The following is a 22,057-nucleotide window of genomic DNA, read 5'->3' as shown; positions in this document are numbered from 1 at the left end:
AAATGTAAAAAGAAAAAAAAAAACAAAAGCTGTAAATAAAAATCAACTAAATCCAAATTATTTGTGTGTGTTTCTCAAAAAGCTTTGAAAATTTCAAGACGGTAGAAAATTATTCTTTGTAATAGTGTTTAGAAAAGGCGGAAGACCAAGCTTTTAGTTTCCTGTTTGCCCTGTCAGGAAATATATTATCTGAGAATAGTTATAAGTCAGATAATATGCGGTGAATCAGTACATTCTTAAAGTGAAGTTTCATAGAATAGAGGTGTGATGTGCTTCTAGGGTTCATACTGCCACCAACGTCCTAGTCCGTCACATGCTGCCTTTTCTTTTGTACATTTGGGTAATTATAACCGGTCTCTTCTGTTTTGTTTTTCTGCCTCAGGTATGACTGCTTTTGGGGCTGGTAACTCAGCTTGGTATTTTTCTGTGTGCTCCATGTGTCCATAAGATTTGATTCCTTATTTTCCTCTTGTAGCTTTGTACGGTTAGTGAAAAAGGTGAAAAAATATATCTGATTTCCTGTGGAGGCAAGTTTATCCCCAGATTTCTTAAAAGTTGCTTTCAAACTTTTTTGTGTCTGACTTAAATTTGGTATGATTTAAGTCAGTTTGACACTTAGGAAACTTGAAACTTTTAAAGAAGGCAACTTTTTGTAGATTTCTAAATTCAGTCAAATATATTAGTTACTATGGAATTAATAATGCAGATTATTAGTGGAAATCCATAGTCTTCTGTCAGCTTCCTTTCGGTTTGAACTTCTTTGATTACCATTTTCTGAAAAGCAAGTAGAATTTCTTTTGGGGAACTCCTGGTCAATGCTTTTTGATTTTACTAAACACACAATTTTAAACAAGATGTTTCACTTGAATAGAACATATTTCTTTCCTGCAAACAGAAACAACTATTTTAAATTTCTTTATAATAGGTTGAAATAAGTTCACAGTGCGATGGAGGGGTTATAAGGGAATTACCTTCAGAGATTTTTTGAGTATGTTTCAAGTTAATGAACTGGCTCATTCAGGTGTTTTTGGAAGTTTGAAATCTAAAGTTCTGAAAGATTAGAAAATAATTCACAGGCTTTGTAATCTGGGTGAGATTTATGATACTGATTTTGAAGTGGATATTGCTAATATGGATATTGGCAAATGTACTATTACGGCATAAACCGTATTTGGTTTGTTTCAGAAGTCATGGGAAAAGGAAGAAAATGTTAAAATCATGATTGTGGAGTACAAAAATAACATTGTTTTGTAGTCCATACCTTGAAAAATGTGAAGCATCATCACAAATTTACGTAGTGGATTTTTGTCAAATGATCCCTCCATTTCAACTTGCAGTCTGGCGTATTTCACCTAAACTTTCAATAGGAAAACAAGTTTTAAAAACTGTAATCTTAAAATATATATTCTATATACTTATCGAGTAGCTATATATTAAAAAATGTATTTGAGTTGGGTATGGTGGTTGTAATCCCAGCACCTGGGAGGCTGAGGCAGAAGGATTGTAAGTGGTGTGTGTGTGTGTGTGTGTGTGTGTGTGTGTGTGTGTGTGTGTGTATTGAGTTGGGTATGGTGGTTGTAATCCCAGCACCTGGGAGGCTGAGGCAGAAGGATTGTAAGTGGTGTGTGTGTGTGTGTGTGTGTGTGTGTGTGTGTGTGTGTTACCGGGGATCGAACTCAGTTCCTTGTGCTTGCAAGGCAGGCAGCGGAACCAATGAGCCAAATCCCTGGCAGGATTGTAAATTTAAGCTTGGCCTGGACAAACAATTTCAAGACCCTCCCTGACTCAAAAAAAAAAAAGGAAAAAGGACTGGGGATATGGCTTGGTGCAAAGATCCTATGTTTGGCCCTCCCCACCCCCTGCAAATATTTTCAATAGAAATTTCTTTGAGTTTGTCCAATATCTGCTACAGGTGGAGATAGCCAGCTTGGGTAACTAGCCACTTTTTGGTTTCTTTGTAATGACAAAAGGCTGTCTGCATGGACATAATCCATGTGGGTATTTTCCCTGTACAGGTCAGTGGTCTGTGAAGAGGCGGGTAACACATGGAATATTTTTCCTTTTTAATGTAGAACTTCCAGACCAGGAAGCTGGCTGGTCATTTGGAAGAGGCCTCCAGTTAACTATTTACAGATGTGGAACCCAAGACCTAGAAGACAGGAATGAGGTGGTAGCTGGGGCAACAGATTCACTAGGCAGCCACCTTTGCAGGAACTGATGGTGTCTCTACACTTGAGTGAGAGAGTGTGTGTTTTGTTTCTTTGAGACAGTCTCACCTTTGTAGTTGAGGTTGGCCTCAACTCTAGATCCTCCTGCCTCAGTCTCCCAAGGCTGGGATCATACGTGTGTGCCACTACACCTGGTCTTCAGTGGTTTTGATGGGGAAAATCTATAAATAGACTAATTGTAGATTAGCTGTAAGTAGAATAGATACGAATTTAGGTATGAAGATACTGCAGAGTGTATAGCATGGATCTAGTAGGGCATTTATAAATTGTAAAATATTGAATTGGCAGTTTTCTAGAAAGGTTGACTTTTAACAGAAGGATTGGGTCCGGCGTGGTAGCACACACCTGTAATGTCAGCACTAGGGAGGCTGAAGCAGGATTACTTTGCGTTCAAGGCCAGCCTGGGATATGGGCTGAAGAGTGTGTTGTAGTCCAGTCTAAACGACACAAGGAGACCTTGTCTTAGAAAAACAAAAGAAAAAATTTAGGTATCTTAACTGAAGTTTTGCCCAGTGAATTAATATATTCATCATATACTGCAAACATGTACTAATAAAGATTTATGTCCAGTGATGGTCTCCAATAAGGGATTTGCCAGTGAGAATGAAGACTCAGTTTGTATGTTGGGGCAAATTAACTTTTGGCTTTGACATTGTAATATTACAACTATTAACAATCTTGAATGGAAATGCTTGATAAAGGGAAACAGCTAAGCTGCATTCGTTTTCACTGGCTGTGACTTCCTACTCGAGCTTCGTATTCCGTCTCTACAACTCATGTGCACTTAACTGTATTATTTCATTCAGCTAAGTTTGTATAGAATTAAAAAGGGATACTATTAGCAATTAGCACATTCTATTATGCTATTCGTTCTCTCTCTTTTTTTTTTTTTTTTCCGGTACGGGGATTGAACTTGGGTCCTTGTGCTTGTGAGGCAGGTGGTGGAACCACTGAGCTAAATCCCGGCCCATCTACTCTTGTTTCTTTTGGTATTGGGGATCGTACTCAGGTCCTTGTGCTTCCATGGCAGGCAGTGCAACCACTGAGCCGAATTCCCAACCCTTTTGTTTCTTTTGAGACAGATTCTCACTATGTAGTTCAGGCTGGTCTCAAACTCAAAGTAATCCTCCTGCCTCAGCCTTTGGAGTTCTGGGATCATAGGTGTGCGACACCAAGCTGGGCTTGTTTTTAGACAAGGTCTCACTGTATATAGTCCAGACTGGCCTCAAATTCATGACCGTCTTGAGTTTGGGATTACAGGCAAGTGCCATCACACCTAGGTTTGTATAATGTTTTGGTGACATCTTTTGAATTTTCAATGCTCTTGTTCTAGAAGGTATTTGGAAATTAAGTCACAACAGTGTTTTCTCCTTCTGCACTGTGCTGAACTAAGGTATTGGCTGTGCCTCCCTTCTAGGATTCCCAAAGAAGGAAATAATGTCGCCCACAATGCTCATGCCCCTTTTTTTTGGTACCAGGGATTGAATTCCAGACCTTGTGCTTTTGAGGAAGGCAGCGAAACCACTGAGCTGAATCCCCAGCCCGATTTTGTTTTTTTGAGAAAGGATATTGCCGTGTAGTTCAGGCTGTCCTTGATCACTCACTGTTCTCCTGCCTCAGCCTCCGGTGCTGAGATTATGGATGTGCACTGCCACGTCCAGCTAACAACGGTGCTTCATTTTAAAGAACTAGAACTGCCCACTGGTAAAACTTAGTATAATTGTATTCACCAAGTTTTAGTTAAAACTATCCCTTTTCAATAATAAAAACAATCTTTTGGACCTTTTTTTCCTTTTCATTTTTTCTGATACTGGGAATCTAACTTACGGCTTTGCACTGGTCAGGCAGGCACAGTGCCACTGAGCTACATCCCCGGCCCTGCACCATCTTATGAATTTGGAAACCATTTAAATTATTTTAGTACTAAATTTGAGTTACTAGCTAAAACTTGTTACACCCTGTCATACTCTCTGTCAAAGTTTGTAACAGCGTGCTATTTATTTGGACGCCCCCCCCCCATAGACTTAGGGACTGAACCCAGGTCCTTCCCACTGAGCTGCATCCCCCACCCCTTTTTTCTCATTTTGAGACCGGGTATTGCTAAATTGCCTGGATTGGGCTTGTACTTGATCCTCTGCTGCCTCCTCCTGAAGTGCTGGCATTGCAGGAGTGCAGCACCATGCTGGACTTCCAGTCAAATTCTGGTGTTTTTTTGTGGTACTGGGGATCGAACTTGGGACCTTTCCTCTGTGAGGCAGGTGGTGGAACCACTGAGCCAAATCCTGAGCCCTAAATTCTGTTTTTTTTAATCCCTGAATATTTTAAATCATTCCTATGAATTATTGTTATTCTGGGGGTAGGTGTAAAGAAAAAAGACTATACCTTCCAATACTGAATTTCTGTGTCATTTCATTTTGCAGCTGAATAACCTGGGACACTATCCTGCCTGCACATTGCCTGACTTCAGAATCTTTTCCTTTGATTGAACACATCTTTTCTTTGTAAAAGTTTCATAAAGCTTTGGTGCTAAATACATGACCAGTCTTAAAACTTGGTTTAAACATGAATTAAATATTTTTGTTCAAATTCCTGATTATTTTGTTAGATCTTGTTTTTCTTTACGTTACAGTCATATTCATCTGTGCAGACTCTTTCCTTCATCAAAAGGAAGACTGCAGCCAGGGATTTAGCTCTGGTTCCGCTGCCTGCCCCAAAAGCAGAACGACCCGGGTTCAATCTCCGTACCAAAAAAAAAAGTGTAAGAATGACAGTTTCCTCCTTATGTTCCTCAGAAGTCTGAGTCTGAACCAGAAACACGAATTTCTTCTGTCAGTATGTGGAAGGAAAGCCAATTTTTTCATAGCTGACATTGTAGGTTTTTATGATTTAAAAAAAAATTTTTTTTTTTTTGCTTGAAAGTTGAAAAAAATGCACAGCAAGTTTTAGTAAGGGCTTTTTTCTTTAAGATAATTTTGTGACCTTCCGTGTCTCTCACTTAGTTCTCTCCAGCACAAATACTCACTTAAAAATCTCTTGAAAGCCAATCATAGTGGCCCAGACCTGCAATCACTGGGCCACCTGTGTGCTCTGGGAGTGAGGCAGGAGAATTGCAACTTAAGCCCAGCCTGGGCAATTTATTGAAATAGCAAGACCCTGTTTTCAAAAATAAAGGGCTGGGGATGTAACTCATTGTGAAGGCTCTTGGTTTCATCTTTGCTATAAGAAAAGAGAAAAGTCTTGAAAATCCTGTATGAGTTAGAAATTTTTCCTCATAAGATACAATAGAAGTTTCTGGTTGTCTGGATTGTCTCTGTAGAAATGTGAGAGCATCACCCAGTTCCGTGTGAAGGGCCTGGGTCTAGTCCCCAACACATGGGGGCGGGGTGGGTGGGGGTGCAGGCTAGTGGGGTAGGAACTTTGTGTAGCCTGGGAGTTGCAACATTAGAAAGTTTGCATCCGCGGTGAGAACTTTTACTGACTGACAATCATTCTTGAGGCACATGGGTGGGAGTACAAGCTCTTCGGCCAGATGCCCTGAAGTCAGCCTGCCTGGGATCTGCCGTGTAGGAGCGTTGTGACTTAGGCAGACTACCTTAGTGTCACCATCTGTGAAATGGAAGAAGCAGGAAAAAATAGTCCCTCCTGGTAAGATACCTAAGAATTTAAATATTCAAAGCAGTACAGCACAGACTTGTATAAATATTTGGTATCACTTGCGTCCTCTTTGTGTATAGGCGGAGAAATCTCACTCTGACAGCTTTGATATATTATCTTTTGTAACATGCACTCAGTATAAATGAAAGAAATTCTTCAGGTTTCAGTATTCAGTGTGATTATTCTAACAACCGTGCTGTAATTTTTCACAACTATCTAGCAGTGGCATGAATTCAGTGGTTTTTAACGGGCCCTTGTGAAGGGTAACTTAGATGTCATGGGGGTCGTATGAAGGGAAACTGGTGGAAACCCATAACATCATATTTAAGTCGCCTTAGCAGATTTCAGCTAGGCCTGGCGGCGTGTAATCCTGGCACCCTGGGAGTCTGAGCCAGGAGGACCACAAGTGTGAGACCACCAACGTGTGCACCTTCACTACTTAGTGAGATCCTGTCTCAAAAATAAAGAGGGCCGGGGATTTAGCTCAGTGTTGCTGCCCCCTGCCTCCAAGCACAAGGTCCTGAGTTAGATCCCCAGTACCAAAATAATAATAAATAAAAAGGGCTCGGTGGGACAGAGCTCACTGCGAAGGTCCTGCCCTCAGTCCCCAGTGCTACCCCCCCAAAAAAAAAACAACCCAGAAGCCTATTTCAGCTCTTTCCCACTCATTCATGTGCTACTGTCCAGAACTCACCTACCCGAGGAAGTGCAGAGCCTGGCGTGAGGAGAAATGGCCTCACTTGTGCGTGAGAGGAGCACTTCGGGCCCGGTGCAGTCGGGGTTCTGTCAGCTTCACAGAGGCATTGGAGCAACAGAGCTCCCGTCAGCAGTCAAGTCAAGGCGATTTCCACCTGCACCGGGCTCCCCTGGGACCCTGGCAATTTCTTATTTAATGTTTTGGCAAGTCAAAAAAATAATTTGAATACTCTTATTGCTCCTGGTATATTTAGTTATGAACGGGAAGGAAGCACCTGACATCTCAAGGCCTTGATCTGTGTGTTGAAGCCATTTTTCAGAGGATATCAATTTTTAGTGATGGCTCAATTTTGAGATGCAGTTGATTATAAATTTAGGATTTCCACCTCAGTTTTAGCAAGGAATCTGGCTGGAAAAGGCATATCTTGGTGTGAGTCCTGGTACAGTGTGTACCTTTCCTCCTTGTAAATGTTCCCCTGTAGTCTATTGTATTAGTACGGTTTACACTGAGTGGTGAAATCCAGGGTCCTTATGTACAGTCTTTAGTTTTTCATTGTGAGCTGTGCAGTAGGCACATGACTTCGGTTCCTCCTTCCACTTGTCTACCCAGGAGGTCGGTGTGACTGGGCCCGCTCTGACCTGTGCCTTTACATCCCTGCTGCCTCCGCACATGAGGGCCACCACTGCACTTGCGTTTTCCCTTACCGACAAAATATGTGACTTCCAATGAAATGGCCACCTTTTCTCCGGCTGTCTGTCCATTTCCTGCTCTTCCTGGTGGATGTCGTAGATGGGTGGGAAGTTTTTCCAGAGAACTTCAACAGCCTGGAAGCATCAAGGGGAAACTTTTCTTAAACATTAGCACAGGAATCACGAGCTGGCTGCTGTGGACCCCGGGAATGGCGTGTGGGTATTTTACTGGGTGTGGGTTCTGTATGGCATTGTCGGGGTTGCAGATGAGGGACCGCAGAGGAAGAAGTGAGGTCATTTTTTCCCTTGAAATCGACCTTTGATGCATCTTCATTCTCCTGGGTTTAAATCAAAAAGCAGACTCTAGAACTGTTATTGAAATAACAGTTTCATGTAGAGTTCTTTGAAAGATAAATTCTATAGTACCTTCAGATTCCATTTTCTTGTGTGACCGCTATGAGTTATAGTTAAGAATACATTTAAGTTTTCTTTGTAAGTAACATTAAATTTCATTTTAAATTGTTTTCCTCAATTAGAATACAGAAGTAAGCTCATATTTTCAGTCATAGGCACGATTTTTAGTGTCATAAAAGCCTTTTTGAGTTTTTGTATGCTGTTGCTTCTCTGATTTAGAATTTTTTATTTGGTTCTGGGGATTGAACTCGGGCCCTGTGCTTGCGAGTCTGGCTGTGGAAGCACTGAGCTGAATTTTTTTTTTTTTTTTTTTTTTTTTTTTTTTTTTTTTTTTTTTTTTTTTTTTTTTTTTTTTTTTTTTTTTTTTTTTTTTTTTTTTTTTTTTTGGGTACCGGAGATGGAACGCAGGCCCTTGTGCTTGCAGCACAGATGGTGGAACCACTGAGCCAAATCCCCAGCTGAATTTTAAAATACTGTGCAGTTATAAGGACTTAATATTACCTAAATTAATGACCCCAACATTCACTACATTGATGTGACAGGTGAATTCATATTTATACTTAAACTAGGAAAGGAAGCAAACAAGTACGGCTTGAATAAGAGCTTAAAATAGCATTCCTTCATGTAAATCAGGTTTAGTATTTTAAATTCCTGTTCTGAAAGCCCAAATGGGAAAGCTTATCATGTCATCATTATCTGAAACAATTACTTCACTCAGTAAGAAGTGTGGGCACAGCAGTAGGCAGGGGTCATCATGACAGGAGGGGGAGACGTTTGGAGCCCTTCTGCAGGACGGGCCCTGGGTGGGTGTGACAGCGTGAGTGCTCCAGGCCTCGCTGAGGCTTCCAGACTGGCGTTAGATACCAAACTGGGGTTTTTTGATCAGGAACGTTGACTATGAGTTAGTGTTTCCATTTTTGTTTGTAAGTTTGCCCAAGAGCAGCATGTTGGTGAGCCCACTGGCATTTTTGTAGCTGATCTGACGTGGGCCAAAGAGTGCCCTCTGCTGGCCACAGCTGGTGCCCATATGGCTCTCAGGTCTCCTTGTAGTACTGAAGCTTCTTGTTCCGGAGCCCTCGTTATCTAGAATAAACTCATTATGAAAGTTCTACTGAAGTTTGGTCTTATTTTTAAATTACTTTTTTTTTTTGTAAAATGGATTAAAAAGAACTCAAATAACTGCTCTATTTTTGTTAACTTGGTTTTTTCTACCATAGGTCTCAACAAATGGCAGCTATTACATCAGACAGTGACGAGTCCTGCTGCTCCCTTACAGTGTCTGACAGACCACTGTGGATTCAGACTAGGAGCATTGAAGTGAAGTTAACAGTGAAACGGGCAGGTCTGTCTGTGTTAAGCCCTGCCACAAGGTGAAGCGGGCTTCCTGTCATCGCTCAATGGTCCCTGACATAGTGGAGGCTAGACTTCAGTGCCGAGCCTCTCTTTCCTTAGTTTTCACTGACTGCGGGGCTGGGTGTGTATCATGTAGGTGGTAATTTTGCAAGTGAAAATAACCGAGTTGGTACTGCCTGCAGTGCTAGAAAAGCAGAGCTTTGTGCGAGTTTCCAGGAATGAAGAGCAGTTTTTCCTCGGGTGGTGGAAGTTGGGCATTACGTTGCATAATTGGCAACAGTAGCAGCTGGTCTCCACAAAAGTGAAACACTATAGATTTCTTTATCTTTTCACTACTTAAATCTTTACCACTTTTGTATTCGTTACTTTGACTTCTGAGTCATTATTTTTTTATTGTGTATATGAAAATACAGTGGTGCCTTAGTTCAGACCTCTTTCAGTGATTCTGGTCGCAAACTGAGTCAGATAAGAATGGAATCAAATTCAGTGGTTAGATTCAGTGTTGACCGTATGGGAAAATTTGATTTGGTTCTTGTCCAGTTCCGTTTGTAACCAGAAGTGTGGAGAGAAGAGTTTGTGAACCAAGCCATCACTGTATGTGTGAATACATACGTATTTACTTCTTATATTCTTATTGACTTAATCTGAGAAACACTGCCATTAACATAAGGCTTTAGAGTGTGGTAAAAGACAATACTGAAATGCAGTTGTTATTTATTTATTTGGGTACGGGGATCAAACTCCGGTTCTTGCACTTGCGAGGCAGGTGGTGGAACCACTGAGCTAAATCCCTGGCCCTGTAATTTATTTAAGCACATTTTTTAAAAAAATTGGCTCCTTCAGTAATTCCTAGGACTCCTATTTGGCAGGAATGGTTCAGGATATTTTCTTTTGAATTAACAATCTGTATTGCTTCCTTAAGAAAAGAAGGAAGTATTTCACCTTTCTTCTGTGATGGGGGAGGGCCCTAATAACCTTCCTGTATTTGTGTTTGATAGAAGAGCTGTATCCTTGCATATGTGCTGTAATTTGCAGGCTGGGCCACTACGGCCTATTTTGGACCAGGGGTTGTGGCTGGATTTGTCTGTATAGGGGTGGTAGCTTCCTTACGGTGACCTCTTGAGGGAATAGTGTTTTTGGTTTTCTACACATCTTATAGGAATCCTTTGCTTTCCTGCTCTGATCTTCAACTGAACGTGAATAGGCCTCATCAAAGTTGAGAGTCATAAATAGAAGGAAATGAAATTCTTATAATAATGGTATTGGTCTTGTTTTCTCCTTCAGTTTATAAAAAGGGAACATTGGCTTCCAAAGTTGTATGTGAGTCTAAATTGATTGGCGCTGTAATCATACTTCAGTACCTTCCACAAAGTAAAAACCTTTCTCAGTATCCATTATTAAAAGTGCGAATCATCCTTCTTGAGTATTCACCTCTCATATTGACGTGTGCATCCTTTATGGCTAGAAGTCATTTCTCACTGAAAAGAAATGCAAGAGTGACCCGGAGGATTTACTTCATAGGCCTCGATCCAGGGAGCAAACAAGGCATGGCTGTGCCGGAAGTGAACAGGAAATCAAGTTCTGTCAAATCACGGGAAAGATGCCTGCTTTGAAATGTTTGAGAGTTAAATAACTGGGAATGATGGAGGTGGTTTTTCTTTTCTTTTTTGTATCTTGTCTGTTTCTTTTGTTATTATCCCACCAGAATATCCTATCTTTGATTTACAGATGGATTCGGCCAAAAAAATCCCTGTTTCCTTGGATCACTTCTTTTGGAATTTAAATTTGTATTTGTTCTTAAGGCCCAAGATTGAGAGGCATTACCTAGGGCTGGGATATAGGTTCTGCAGTTGTGCTATGTGGCAGCATGTAAGAGTCCTTCCTGCTTTTTGTGGAAGTACAGTGAAGTGTTCTGCAGATGATCAGGTTTGCTGGTAAACAAGGGCACCACGGCAGCGTAACCAGTGTGTGTGAGTTGTGTTCTAGTCACGTGGTGTTCGTGATGCTTGCTGATGTGCTGAGTCTACCCCAGGGAGCCACCTTCTGCTCCCCTCTTTTACTCTCATGCATATGTAGACAGTGGGATCCACAGCTGAGTTTTGTTATTACCTTAAAATGATAGGCTAGTCAGGTGTGGTGCTGTGCGCCTGTAATCCCAGCACTCAGAAGGCTGGGGTAAGAATCTTGAGGCTTCTAGGACTACGCAGTGAGATCCTTTCTCAGAAAACAAAACAAAAAGACGGATCACAGGCCAGCCTTTGCTAGAGGAAGACTGGTGTTCTCTTGCAGTCCACACTAGCTACCCTGACTTAATGTTACACCGAAAGGACAACTGGTACAAGATTCCGGGCACTGTGGCATACCGTGTTCTCAGCACACACAGTTCCCAGCATTTGGGAAGCAGAGGCAGGAGGATAACAAATTCAAGGCTAGCCTGGGCTACTTAGCAAAACTTTGTCTGAAAAAAAAAAAAAGGAAATGAAAACAAAGGACAAAATTAACATTCCCTAGTTATTAGACAAATATTCACAAGCATCTATTTAAAAAGCATCAAGTAAGCTGGGGAGGGGGTGGCGCACGCCTTTAATCCCAGCACTCACAGGAAGATCACTGTGAGTTCGAGAACAGCCTGGGCTACATAGTGAGTTCTAGGTCAGTCTCCACTACATAGTGAGACCCTGTCTCAAAAAGAAACCAAATAAATAAGTAAATTTTAAAAAAGCATCCAGTGCAGATTGTCCATGTGGAGGTGAGAAAGTGACAGCCATTTTACTTGTATTGGAATTTGGACAGCTATACTTCAGAAATAAAACAAATGCTTTTGTTGATTCAGAGTGCCAGTGAGCTGTTTTCTAAAATTAAAAACAACAAGGGCCTGGGGATTTAGCTTAGTGGTTCCAGTGCCTGCCTCGCAAGTGCAAGGACCCTAGTTTGATCCCCAATACCAAAAAACAAACAAATAAAGACAACAGCAAAACAAAACAAATCCAGGTTTAACTGATTTAAAAGAAAAAAAATCAGCTGTGATCCCATAATCTATATAGGGCTTAAACAACAAAGACTACTTTTTTCTCATATAATAACCTATGTTTAACTACATTTCTTCATTTTCTTTACTATATTTCAGCACAAAGACATTAGCAGGCTGCTGGTTTCATGGACCTGTACCACAGTGACAGAGCAACAGAGAGCATCAGGACTGAAAGAAATTGGAGATTTTTAAAGCTGCACTAAGAAGTAAATCTTAAGGGAGTGGTTAAAACCAACAGTCCGTAAAGGGGCACTTGCAGATTTTACTAAACGGAAGCAAAGGTATTAGGGCATATTTTATAAGAAATAAACTATTGCAATAAGTTCCGCATGAGGTGAGGAGAAAAGTGGTGTGGATACACAGACAAGAACTGACTTGCATCACGTATGAAGAATCACTGACAGTAACCTCTTCTGAATGGGAAATTATTGCAGTACAATTTATGTTAAGCAGTCGAGAAATGAGCAATTTTTAGCACGGTCTCCTGTGAACGGCAGTGGTCGCACAGGCCACGGCCAGCATTTTCTTCAGGTCCCAGCCCGAGTGACAGGAAACGTGATCCTACGTCCTGCTGAGAGGATGGCAAAGTGCCCCAGCCTCCCCACAAACACGATTTGGCTCTTTTTCTTCAATTAAGCAGGGCTGTATTATCTTGAATATATGTTTGCTTGTTAGAACATATTAAGATGTATTTATTTGCCACTAGTATTTAACATTTTGTGCACATTTTCATAACTACATTCTTACCTTTCATATTTTGACTCCAACTGAACAGGCTAGTGTTGATCTTGGAGTGGAAACGTACACTCCAAGAGCTAGTTCTTAATTCTACTGAGCTGGAAGAACTTTGTTATCGTCTCTGTCTTTACTTATGTGCTGTGTTCGGAAGAGGTGACAGCAGCAGGTCTGAGGTGGACCTTTCTCCACAGCGAGCCCAGCCCCTTCTCCTCAGTCTGAGAAACGCTTACAGGTGTCAGGTAGATGTGGCCGGGCATGTGCAGCGTTCCAGATCCATAAAGACAGCCTGTACATTTTGCGCATGGAACAGTTCTTAATAGCCTAAATTTTCTTATCTTTGCTAAATACATATTATGAAAACCGTGATTTTTCTTTTTTAATGAATGGTGAAAACACAAGAAAACCAGATGGACCTGTGAGTACTACATTTTTAAGGCATTTTATATTTGATGGTGCCATACTTTTAATAATAAAACTGAAGTTTTTTAGTGGCAATACCGATTTATTTTTTAAACCAGAAAATTCCATATTGATTACTTATTACAAAAAAGAAAAAAAAATGCCAAAAAATGAAAAACCACAAAATTCATTTGAAGCAACAGAACAGGTAACGAGGACTTTGCTCAAGTGTTCAGACCGTCCCTGATCTCACTGGATAGGTTTGGAATTACCCGATAACCCTGTGCTCAGGATTAACACAGTTCTGGGTTAGAGTTTCAGGACATTTGCTATACTTGACTGTGATGTTTTACAACTCAAGAAGAAAAGGTGAGCAAGCAGCCTTGAGTTTGGTGAGCCTAAAGTACATTGTAGTTACACAGCAGGTAACTAAGGGAAAGGTCGGAGTGCATTCTAAATTTTGGGAAACTGTATCATGAAGTATATATATTGAATCAGATTGGAAGAAGTCAGCTCAGGAACTAGCAGCGAGAAGTCATAATGGCGGCTTGGACTCTAGGGGGGCTCTACCCTTGACGGCCGAGGACTTGGCTGTGGGTCAGTCTGGTTCTTCCAGATGCCTAACACCAGCAGGACCTTTCAGGCTCACTTCAAGGACTACAGAACTGCCCAGCCGTGGTGGAATTACACATGGACTGAATGAAATTTTACATTAAGCTTTAGAATTCCTTATTCGTGCAGAGCGATGGAAATAACCAAGAAATAGTACAAAGGCAAAAGAATTGGGAGAGATCAGATTTTAAATATCTATTTTTTCTCATGGCAAATTCTTAAAGGTGTTTTGTTACAAACCATATATCCATTTTTAAAAGAATGAAACTTGGTAGTATTTAAAATCTAGACCTACCATGTTGCGATTTTACTTATACTGCTTTAGTTGCTTAATATTTAAGCTTCGCTTCATGCTACCATTTATCTGTACTTTAAATCTGCACAAGCCTATTTCATTTTGTAGACTTGAATGACAAACATTGTTTCTCATCCTAAGTACACTCAGAGTTAAATGTTGAAGAATGTTGTGTAACATTTTACCCAATAAAGTCTTTGATTTTTTTAAAATTTAGTTATTTAAAATTGTTTTACTTTGTACTTTTCATTTCTTTTTAAGGAGTTTTTAAATATTATTCTTTCTTAGCTAATAAAAATCCAACCACTCTTCTTAAGGAAGCTGTTTTGAGTAGCAGTGTTTCCTAAGCAGGTTTCTGTTTACTAGGTGAGTTCGCGGGGCCTCTGTGTGCAACATAACTGCTTTTCTGATGGAAACAACCCGCCCCTCAGTGGGATATAATTAAACATCTACTGGTAGGTTTATTTTGTTGTAATTCTAAGGAGTTCTACCTTTATGGAGAAACAGCTGCTTCTTTAAAAGCCCATATATTTGATAGGAAGTTCACCATTTTACCTTGGAACACTTGATTGTAATGGAAACAATGAGCCTCTTAAAACCTGCCAGACAACTGAGATTTTTCAGAAGTAAAGTTCAGTGTACCTCTGCCCTTCATTTACTGAAGCAGTCCTTTGGAAAGCTGCCTGTTTTTTCACTGTACTCATGGAGTCTTTCATCTCAAACGTCCTCCCATTTCACTTTTTTTTGAGACAGGGTCTCACTATGTATCCCAGGTTGGTCTCTAACTCACAGCGGTCCTCCTGCCTCAGCCTCCCATGCTGGGATTACCGGTGTGCGCCACCACGTCCGGCTTCCCATTTCACTTTTATCTATGTGTAAAACACGCCACTGGAACTTAGTGGTCATACTTTTCTCTCAAGTCTGCCACGAACGTTAAAGGAAGTAGAACCAAGGAAAGTAAACAGGGCCATCCTGATGAAGGTGTACGTGTGTGTGCTGTGTCCTGGCATCATGCAGACCTGGCTACAGGATGCAGGGAGCAGGTGGTGGATGATACACGTGCAACGAGCACAGCTTGCAGCGCTGACACAGCTCCAGATAAGGACGTTCGTTTCTGACTCATGCTTCGGGATCACGTAGGAGTTGTGCAAGTTCCTCTTTGTCATTGCAAATACTTCAGACAAAAGTAAGGTGTTTGCTCTTTTATTCCTGGTAACTCATTTGTCCTTTCGGTAAAGTGTTTTTAAAGCATATTTCGCTCCAGTGAGGAGTATACTGCCAAGTCTCTGGTTATTCCAAATGAAGTTCCATGTTAATAACCCCTCCTTCACTTTGGTAGCAAGAAGCTAATGAACCTGTGTGAAGGAGAATACGATTCTTGAATACTGTGTGCTAGAGCAAGAAGTGACTGGCCAACAGTGGCTGGCCATCATCTTTGAGTTGAGAGTACTTCTCCAGTTAGCCTTTCCCTCATTTCTCCGAGAGAAGTTTGTAGAAGCAACCTTCTACTCTAAAGGAGCGATGGTAAGTTGGTGATAGTAAAAGTAAGATGCCTTTGTACAAATAGCACATTACCCTAAGGGATAGGAGTCATGGCTTCTAATCTGTCAGTGACCTTCCTGACAAGGAAATCACTTTCTTACTGGCCAAGATTGGGTGTGGAAATCAGTGTCTCACCAGGCTCTTCACTACCTACCCAGGCAAGGCCCAAAATACGGAGGACACATTGGGAAATTGTGCTGTTGTTAAATGAAATATCTAGACTGTGAGTTCAGCCTGAGCTCTGCACCTAACCCTTGCAGACCCTGAGTAGACTTCCAGATAAGGCAAACTGACAGCGCCTTCCATATGACGCAGCAGCCTCCTGTCAAGACAGTCATGTGTTTAAATGTGGAAAATGAGGCAGGGCTGCCTTCGCAGAAACTTGTGCCCTGATCTCTGAGGCTACCAGGCAGAATCCAATCAAGGTGTGCTACGGGGGCTGGTGATGTAACTGGTAGAGCACCTGTAGAGTAAGGCGAGATCCTGCGTCCCACCCCCACCCCAACCCTCCAGAAACCCTCAGACTCTTTTCCTAGTTAAGGTTCATGAGGCAAAGATGCAAACAGGCTGGGCGTGGTGGCTCATGCCTGTAATCCCAGCACTCGGGAGGCTGAGGCAGGAGGGAGACCAGCCTGAGCTACATAGTGAGTTCCAGGTCAGTCTCCACTACACAGTGAGACCCTGTCTCAACCCCCCCTCCAAAAAAACCACAAGTTTTGGGGAGGTCAAAGCACCTCTACCAAACAGTTCGTATGACCTGTATGGCCTTACAGATCCTGCATCCTCCATTCTATCCCGGCCCTCTGAGGACTCCTGCAGCTTGCTGAAGTTTCAGATTCATGTTGCAGGCAGCCTGGATGCTGCTGCATGCCTGTATGCTCAGTGACATGGGGGCTCCCCTGAGGAGCCAGTCCAGCACTGTACCCATAGAATGACAGTGAAGTTCCACTATCTTAAATCCGGCTGGGCCTTCCCCAAGAAAGATTCCCCTTAGCTACCTGCGGACTGAATGGCCAACCAGCCCCAGTGCCTGTAACAGCTCCGTCTTGGTAGAGGCCAGACTAGGAACTGGGACCAGAGGAATGCAGCCTGCCTGAGTCACTGCCGCAGACTGCTAGCTGCGGGCTGCTATAGTCGTGAGGCAGTGGGCTCTGCCATGCCTTCCTAATTCGAGCTTCTGAGCTTTCCTCTCTTGAAAGGAAAAAGCTGGTTGTGTTTCTAGTTCTGGCTGATAGATCTTTGTATGATGGAGCTAATTCCTAGCATGTGGACCTCAGGGGTGGAAAATTGAAAACCATTTTTTTTGTTATAGAGTATCTGAAAAATTAAATAACGAGTATTTCAAAACCTTACTTATCTATACCTAGCTTCAACAATTACCAACTTGTTGGCTACGAAGACCAAAAAAAAATTTTTTTTGTTTTGGGTTTTTTGAGACAGGTCTCACTACGTAGTTGAGACTGACCTGGAACTCACTGTGTAGCCCCGGCTTGTCTCAAACTCACAGTGATCCTCCTGCCTCAGCCTCCAGTGCTGGGATTGCAGGCGTGCACCACCACACCCAGCTGAAGACCAAAATTTTTGATGCCTTCACATAGATGCCATTTACATTAGTTTTCATTAAAGTCACATCATTAGTTTTCTTTGTTCTCTGGAGGTTTTAAGTAGTCATTCCGATGCTCTAAATTTAGTTCCACCCCATGGGGGGTGGTCCAAGCAGTCTTACTTTCATTTTCAGGAGCATTAACAGACAGACTTGTCTACTGTGGGCTCAGGACAGGTTCACACCCCACAGAAGAGTATCACTGGAAATGATCACACTCTTTCCCCGTAGACTGTAATCCTGTAGTCACCCACTTCCGGTGGAATGTGCAAATGTTTCCCGGTTTTCTTTTTTAATTTTAATTTTTTTTTTTTTTTTGGAGAAAGTGTCTTGCTGTGTAGTCCAGGTTGGTCGCTAACTCTTGGTGATCCTCCCACTTCAGCCTGGGATTACAGGCCTGTGCCACCACAACTAGCTTTTTTATTTTATTTTTTGGTAGCAGAGAATGAACCCAGGGCTTTTATACTGAGCCCCCGCACCCTCCTCCCCCACCTTATTTTTTGAGACAAGGTCTTGCTAAACTGCCCAGGCTGGACTTAAACTTTTGATCCTCTCAGACTTCCAAAAGGCCGGGATTATAGGCAGGTGGCACCATGCCCTGTTAAAACTTGAGGAAATTAAAAGTCTGAACCTACACAGCTGCCTCACTAGCTCACCTATCAGAGGTGTCTCCTATCAGAGACTGTCTTCCATTTTGACATTTCAAAACTTGATAAACTGGTTGTAAAAGTCAGGATTTGCCAGGCCTGCTTAGCTCTTGGGAGTGAACAGCAGAAATACATCTTTCAATCAGGTTTACCTTTAACGGCTGCTGCCAGGTGCACACCACACTGTTCACACAGTAAAATGCTTCTAAAAAACTGTCCTTTCGCCAACTGCCTCGAAAGCACAAGGGCCTGAGTTCAATCCCCAGTACCAAAAAAACAAAACAGAAAACACAACTCGTGTTGAACACCGAGTGCGCACTACTCACCGACAGTCCTGGAGCCCCAGAATCATCACCACGCCTGGCAGTATTTCATTTCTAGAGCAGGCCCACTTCCCAAATGTCTACCCCAAATGCAGGAAGGTCACTGACTACAGCTGAGAACTCGGAAGGGCCGTGCAGGCCGATGCTGGGACTTAGCCAAGGTGATGAGCTATATGGGCTCAGCTGCGCCCAGCGTCTGCACCTGCGAGAGGGAATGCTGAGTGCAGCAAGGAGGGGCCAGAGGCTAAAGGAAACCACAACAAAACAAAAGCTGCCGTGCTGGTGACAGAAGGGAAACACGTGGAAAATCAGAAGCAGAGGTTGGGCTGGACCCTGTCTTAAAATTTGTATTTATTTTTGACATGGGGCCTTGATATGTAGGTCAGGCTGACCTTGAACTCACTATGTAGCCCAGGCTGCCTCACACTCCTGGCAATCCTTCTGCTTCAGCAGGGATTACAGGCATGCACCACCATACCTGCTCCACTGGCTTAAAATGTACAAGGGTTGGGATGTGCAAGGCCCTGGGTTTAACCCCCAGCCCCCCCATTCTGCCTCACTGACATTTTAAGAACAGCATGTGAGTTTCATGATAGCTCAGATCCATGATGTAAAATGAAGTAGCCATAGCGAACTTAAAACAGGCTCCCACCAATGGAAGAACTACTCTTGAAATAAAAGCACAAAAACTTAAGGTTGGGATGTAGCTGAGTGGCACAGCGCCTGCCTGGCAAGTTCTAGGTCCTGAGTTTGAGCCCCAGTACCAAAAAAAAAGACAAACACAAAACTCAAGACCTAATGGAAATTTGATTTAAAGGTAGGGAGGCTGAAATGAAAGGACAAGTGAGGATATTTGAAAGTCTCAAAATTAGTCCTTGCAAATATCCAAAATATAAAGATGAGAATTTACAGGCCAGGAGACGCATGCTTACAGGTCAGGTTGATGCTTGCCTTCCTAGACATTGTGTGGCTGTGTGAGCCGGGCCAGCATGGCTACCGTGGACACGGACGAGGTCTTTTTGGGTTTCAAGGCTGTTACTGGAATCGCTGCTGAGAAACTAGCTGAGTCCTCCACATTTGCCAGGACCACGGTGCTTACCTGATATGATCGCTGCTGAATTTACTTGGGTCACAGGCATTATAAACTCCAGGGTACTTTCCCATTCTGGGCAGTGTACAGGGGAGACAGATTCCCCAGCTTTGATGAGGCAGATTCAAGCCGCTGTCTCCCACTGCCGTCTTTGTGATGCGACAGCCAGCTCGGTGAACCTTCTAGAGTGACACGGGTTACTTCTCAGGTGGCGCTAACATGGATGGAGATGGCTGGTCTCTACAACCTCAAGGTAATGCGACTGGTTAGTAGCACACAGGATGGCTTTTAAAGCAGGCATGAAAGGGTGCAGGATCTCTGGAGAGTGATGGAAAGCCACATGGGGACCACTCTTCTGGAATGTTTAATGTCAACTTTATTGGGAGCAATTCTACATAATTTTTGGGAAAAATCATTTCACAAATTGCAATTAGGCTTATTTTCCTGCCTACAGGCCGGCAATGGCATGTTGAGACATAACCCCATAGCTGCCTCCGGTCACAGCTGAGATCTCTAGGGTCCTGTGAAGCTGTGATATAAAGATTACATCAGCTAAAGGTAAGAGAAAGGTTTCACCTGGGGAGGGACAAATTCCTTACCAGTTTAACCCATATCACCTACTGTAAGAATACTCTCACGAAAGCCTTCATCAACATAAAATCCTAAACTGGAGTGGTGGTGCACACCTCAGGAGGCTGAGATGGGAGGATTATAAATTCAAGGCCAGCTGAGCCTACATAGGGAGTTCAGGGCCAGGCTGAACTACAAAGGGAGACCCAGCCTTAAAAAACCAAACAAAACCGGGCGTAGTGGCACACATCTGTAATCCCAGCAATCGGGAGGCTGAGGCAGGAGGATCGCTGAGCTGTGCCTTCAAGACCAGCCTGGGCTACACAGTGAGTTCCAGAGCAGTCTGAACTACATAGTGAGACCTTGTCTCAAAAAACCAAAACAAACAACCCGTAAGATGCTCACTGACCTAAGATCTTCATCAGCATAAGATTACCTCTGCCCCCTCAGTCACCTGATTCTCCCTCCAATCACTGTGTCCCCAATAGTGGCGAGCTCACAGAGTCTTCTTTGCCCGCTCTGAGGCACTGACCTCCCGGGCCCCCATACGCTTTAAAATTATGCAAGTCTTGTGTTTTTTTCTTTAGCCCTCAGTGTCCCCCTTTCTAGGCAGTCGGAGGATTGATCACCAATCCTCCCATAAGCTTAGTCGCTAGTACAACAGTGGGTAGTGGTGTTAGGAACAGAAAATCCTCTCCCACCTTCTGGGAACCAACTGTCTACTCAGTATGGCAGCAGGCAGGGGTACAACAGATCCCAGTATTTTAAAGAATGTGTCCAAGGGTTGTCAAAGCAGCTCTAAAAGAGCAAAATTATTTTGATCCATTGTGGTACTGTTGGACTAAGAATATATAGAGTGCACATACCTTAGACATAAATCCTGAGGGTAGAGTATGTGCTTTCCACGGGTGGATTCCCTGGGTCCAATCCTCAGCACCAAAAGAAAAAAAGAAAAACAAAAAGTAATTCTGGTCTATTATTTTTTGGTGGGGGGAAGCCATCATAGAATTTAAAAATCATACATTTTAGCATCAGTAAAACACTATTTTCCTTCCTTATACATTTCCTACTCCCACACCCCTATAGGACTATTTTAGATGGAAGTGAGGGAGGGGCTTGTGCTGCCTTGAGAGCTCTGCCCCTGAGCTACACCTCTGGCCCTTTGTATTTTTTGGAGGCAGGATCTCCCTAAGTCACCCAGGCTGGTCTCCAATTTGGCTCCTCCCACTGGCCCTCCCAAAAGCAGATCGGGGACTACAGGTGTGTACCATGTGCCCTGCCAAGATTTTCCTCTGGTCAAATATTTGTAAAAGGGCTGGGGATTTAGCTCAGTAGTGCCGCTGTCTGCCTCACAAACAAAAAACAAGGTCCTGAATTCCATCCTTGGTACCAACAAAACAAAACAAAAAATAAAGCACATTCGCAAAGGTTTGAATCAAGTTTTCCTTCTAGATTTGGGGTAGGGTAGTAACAGTGCTGGATAAAAGTTAACTGGTATTTAAGGAGACCCCTTCCTTGGCTTTCCAGGGACACTGCTGGGCCGCTCCTGGGAGCATGCCACATTGGCCTCTCTCTGACAACTTGGTGAGGTTTCAGTGTGGCTGCCGGCAGGAGAGCATTCTACACCCTATAGCCATGGCAACAGCGGCCCAGGGGTCTGGCCATAGACGCCAAGTCTCATCTGACACAGTAGCTCTGAGAAGTGGTTCACAGCTCCCAAGGGGTCCCGAGACCCTCCCAGGTGCCCAAGTATTATTTTCATAACGCTACAGGGCTACTGGCTTTCTCCACTGTCATTCTGTTGTGAGCAATAAGTATTCCTGAAAGACATGACATATGACCTCATGACAGTTTACAGAATCAGTAAGAGAATCTTGCTGTCTTCTATAAACCCACACATTAAAGTAGTATGCAAGAGTCAGGTACAGTGGCACATGCCTGTAATTCTAGATATTTGGGAGGCTGAGGCAGGAGGCTTTCATATGTATCTCAGAAACCATCTTAGCTGGGCATGGTGGTGCATGCCTGTAATCCCAGCACTCAGGAGGCTGAAGCAGGAGGATCACTGCGAGTTCAAGACCAGCGTGGGCTACACAGTGAGTTCCAGACCAGTGTGAACTACATGGTTGAGACTCTCTCAAAAAACAGGAAAAAAAAAAAAAAAAAAAAAAA

The 22,057-nt window shown here is 42.8% G+C and overlaps 1 protein-coding gene and 1 long non-coding RNA gene across 3 annotated transcripts in view; both read left to right on the top strand.

Annotated features, from left to right (window-relative positions):
* Window positions 1-13,322, top strand: part of Pwwp2a (PWWP domain containing 2A) — a 37,514-nt gene extending 24,192 nt beyond the window's left edge. The window contains exons 2-3 of one of the 2 annotated variants that reach the window (XM_033761613.1): window positions 8,900-9,024; window positions 12,163-13,322. In XM_033761613.1, the coding sequence (XP_033617504.1) occupies window positions 8,900-9,003 (104 nt within the window). In that variant the 3' untranslated portion in view covers window positions 9,004-9,024; window positions 12,163-13,322. The remainder of the gene's footprint in view (window positions 1-8,899; window positions 9,025-12,162) is intronic. The other variant, XM_033761614.1, reaches the window with a different exon arrangement.
* A 6,207-nt stretch (window positions 13,323-19,529) lies between these two features.
* Window positions 19,530-22,057, top strand: part of LOC104860925 — a 5,839-nt gene continuing 3,311 nt past the window's right edge. Inside the window, exons 1-2 of the long non-coding RNA XR_004516400.1 lie at window positions 19,530-19,568; window positions 19,770-19,873. This is a non-coding gene — a long non-coding RNA (uncharacterized LOC104860925). The remainder of the gene's footprint in view (window positions 19,569-19,769; window positions 19,874-22,057) is intronic.

Source organism: Fukomys damarensis, unplaced genomic scaffold, assembly GCF_012274545.1.
Source record: "Fukomys damarensis isolate Sample0158 unplaced genomic scaffold, DMR_v1.0_HiC HiC_scaffold_9, whole genome shotgun sequence".
Taxonomy (NCBI): Eukaryota; Metazoa; Chordata; class Mammalia; order Rodentia; family Bathyergidae; genus Fukomys; species Fukomys damarensis.
Note: the sequence above shows the minus strand (reverse complement) of the source record. Positions and strands in the feature narration are given on the sequence as shown.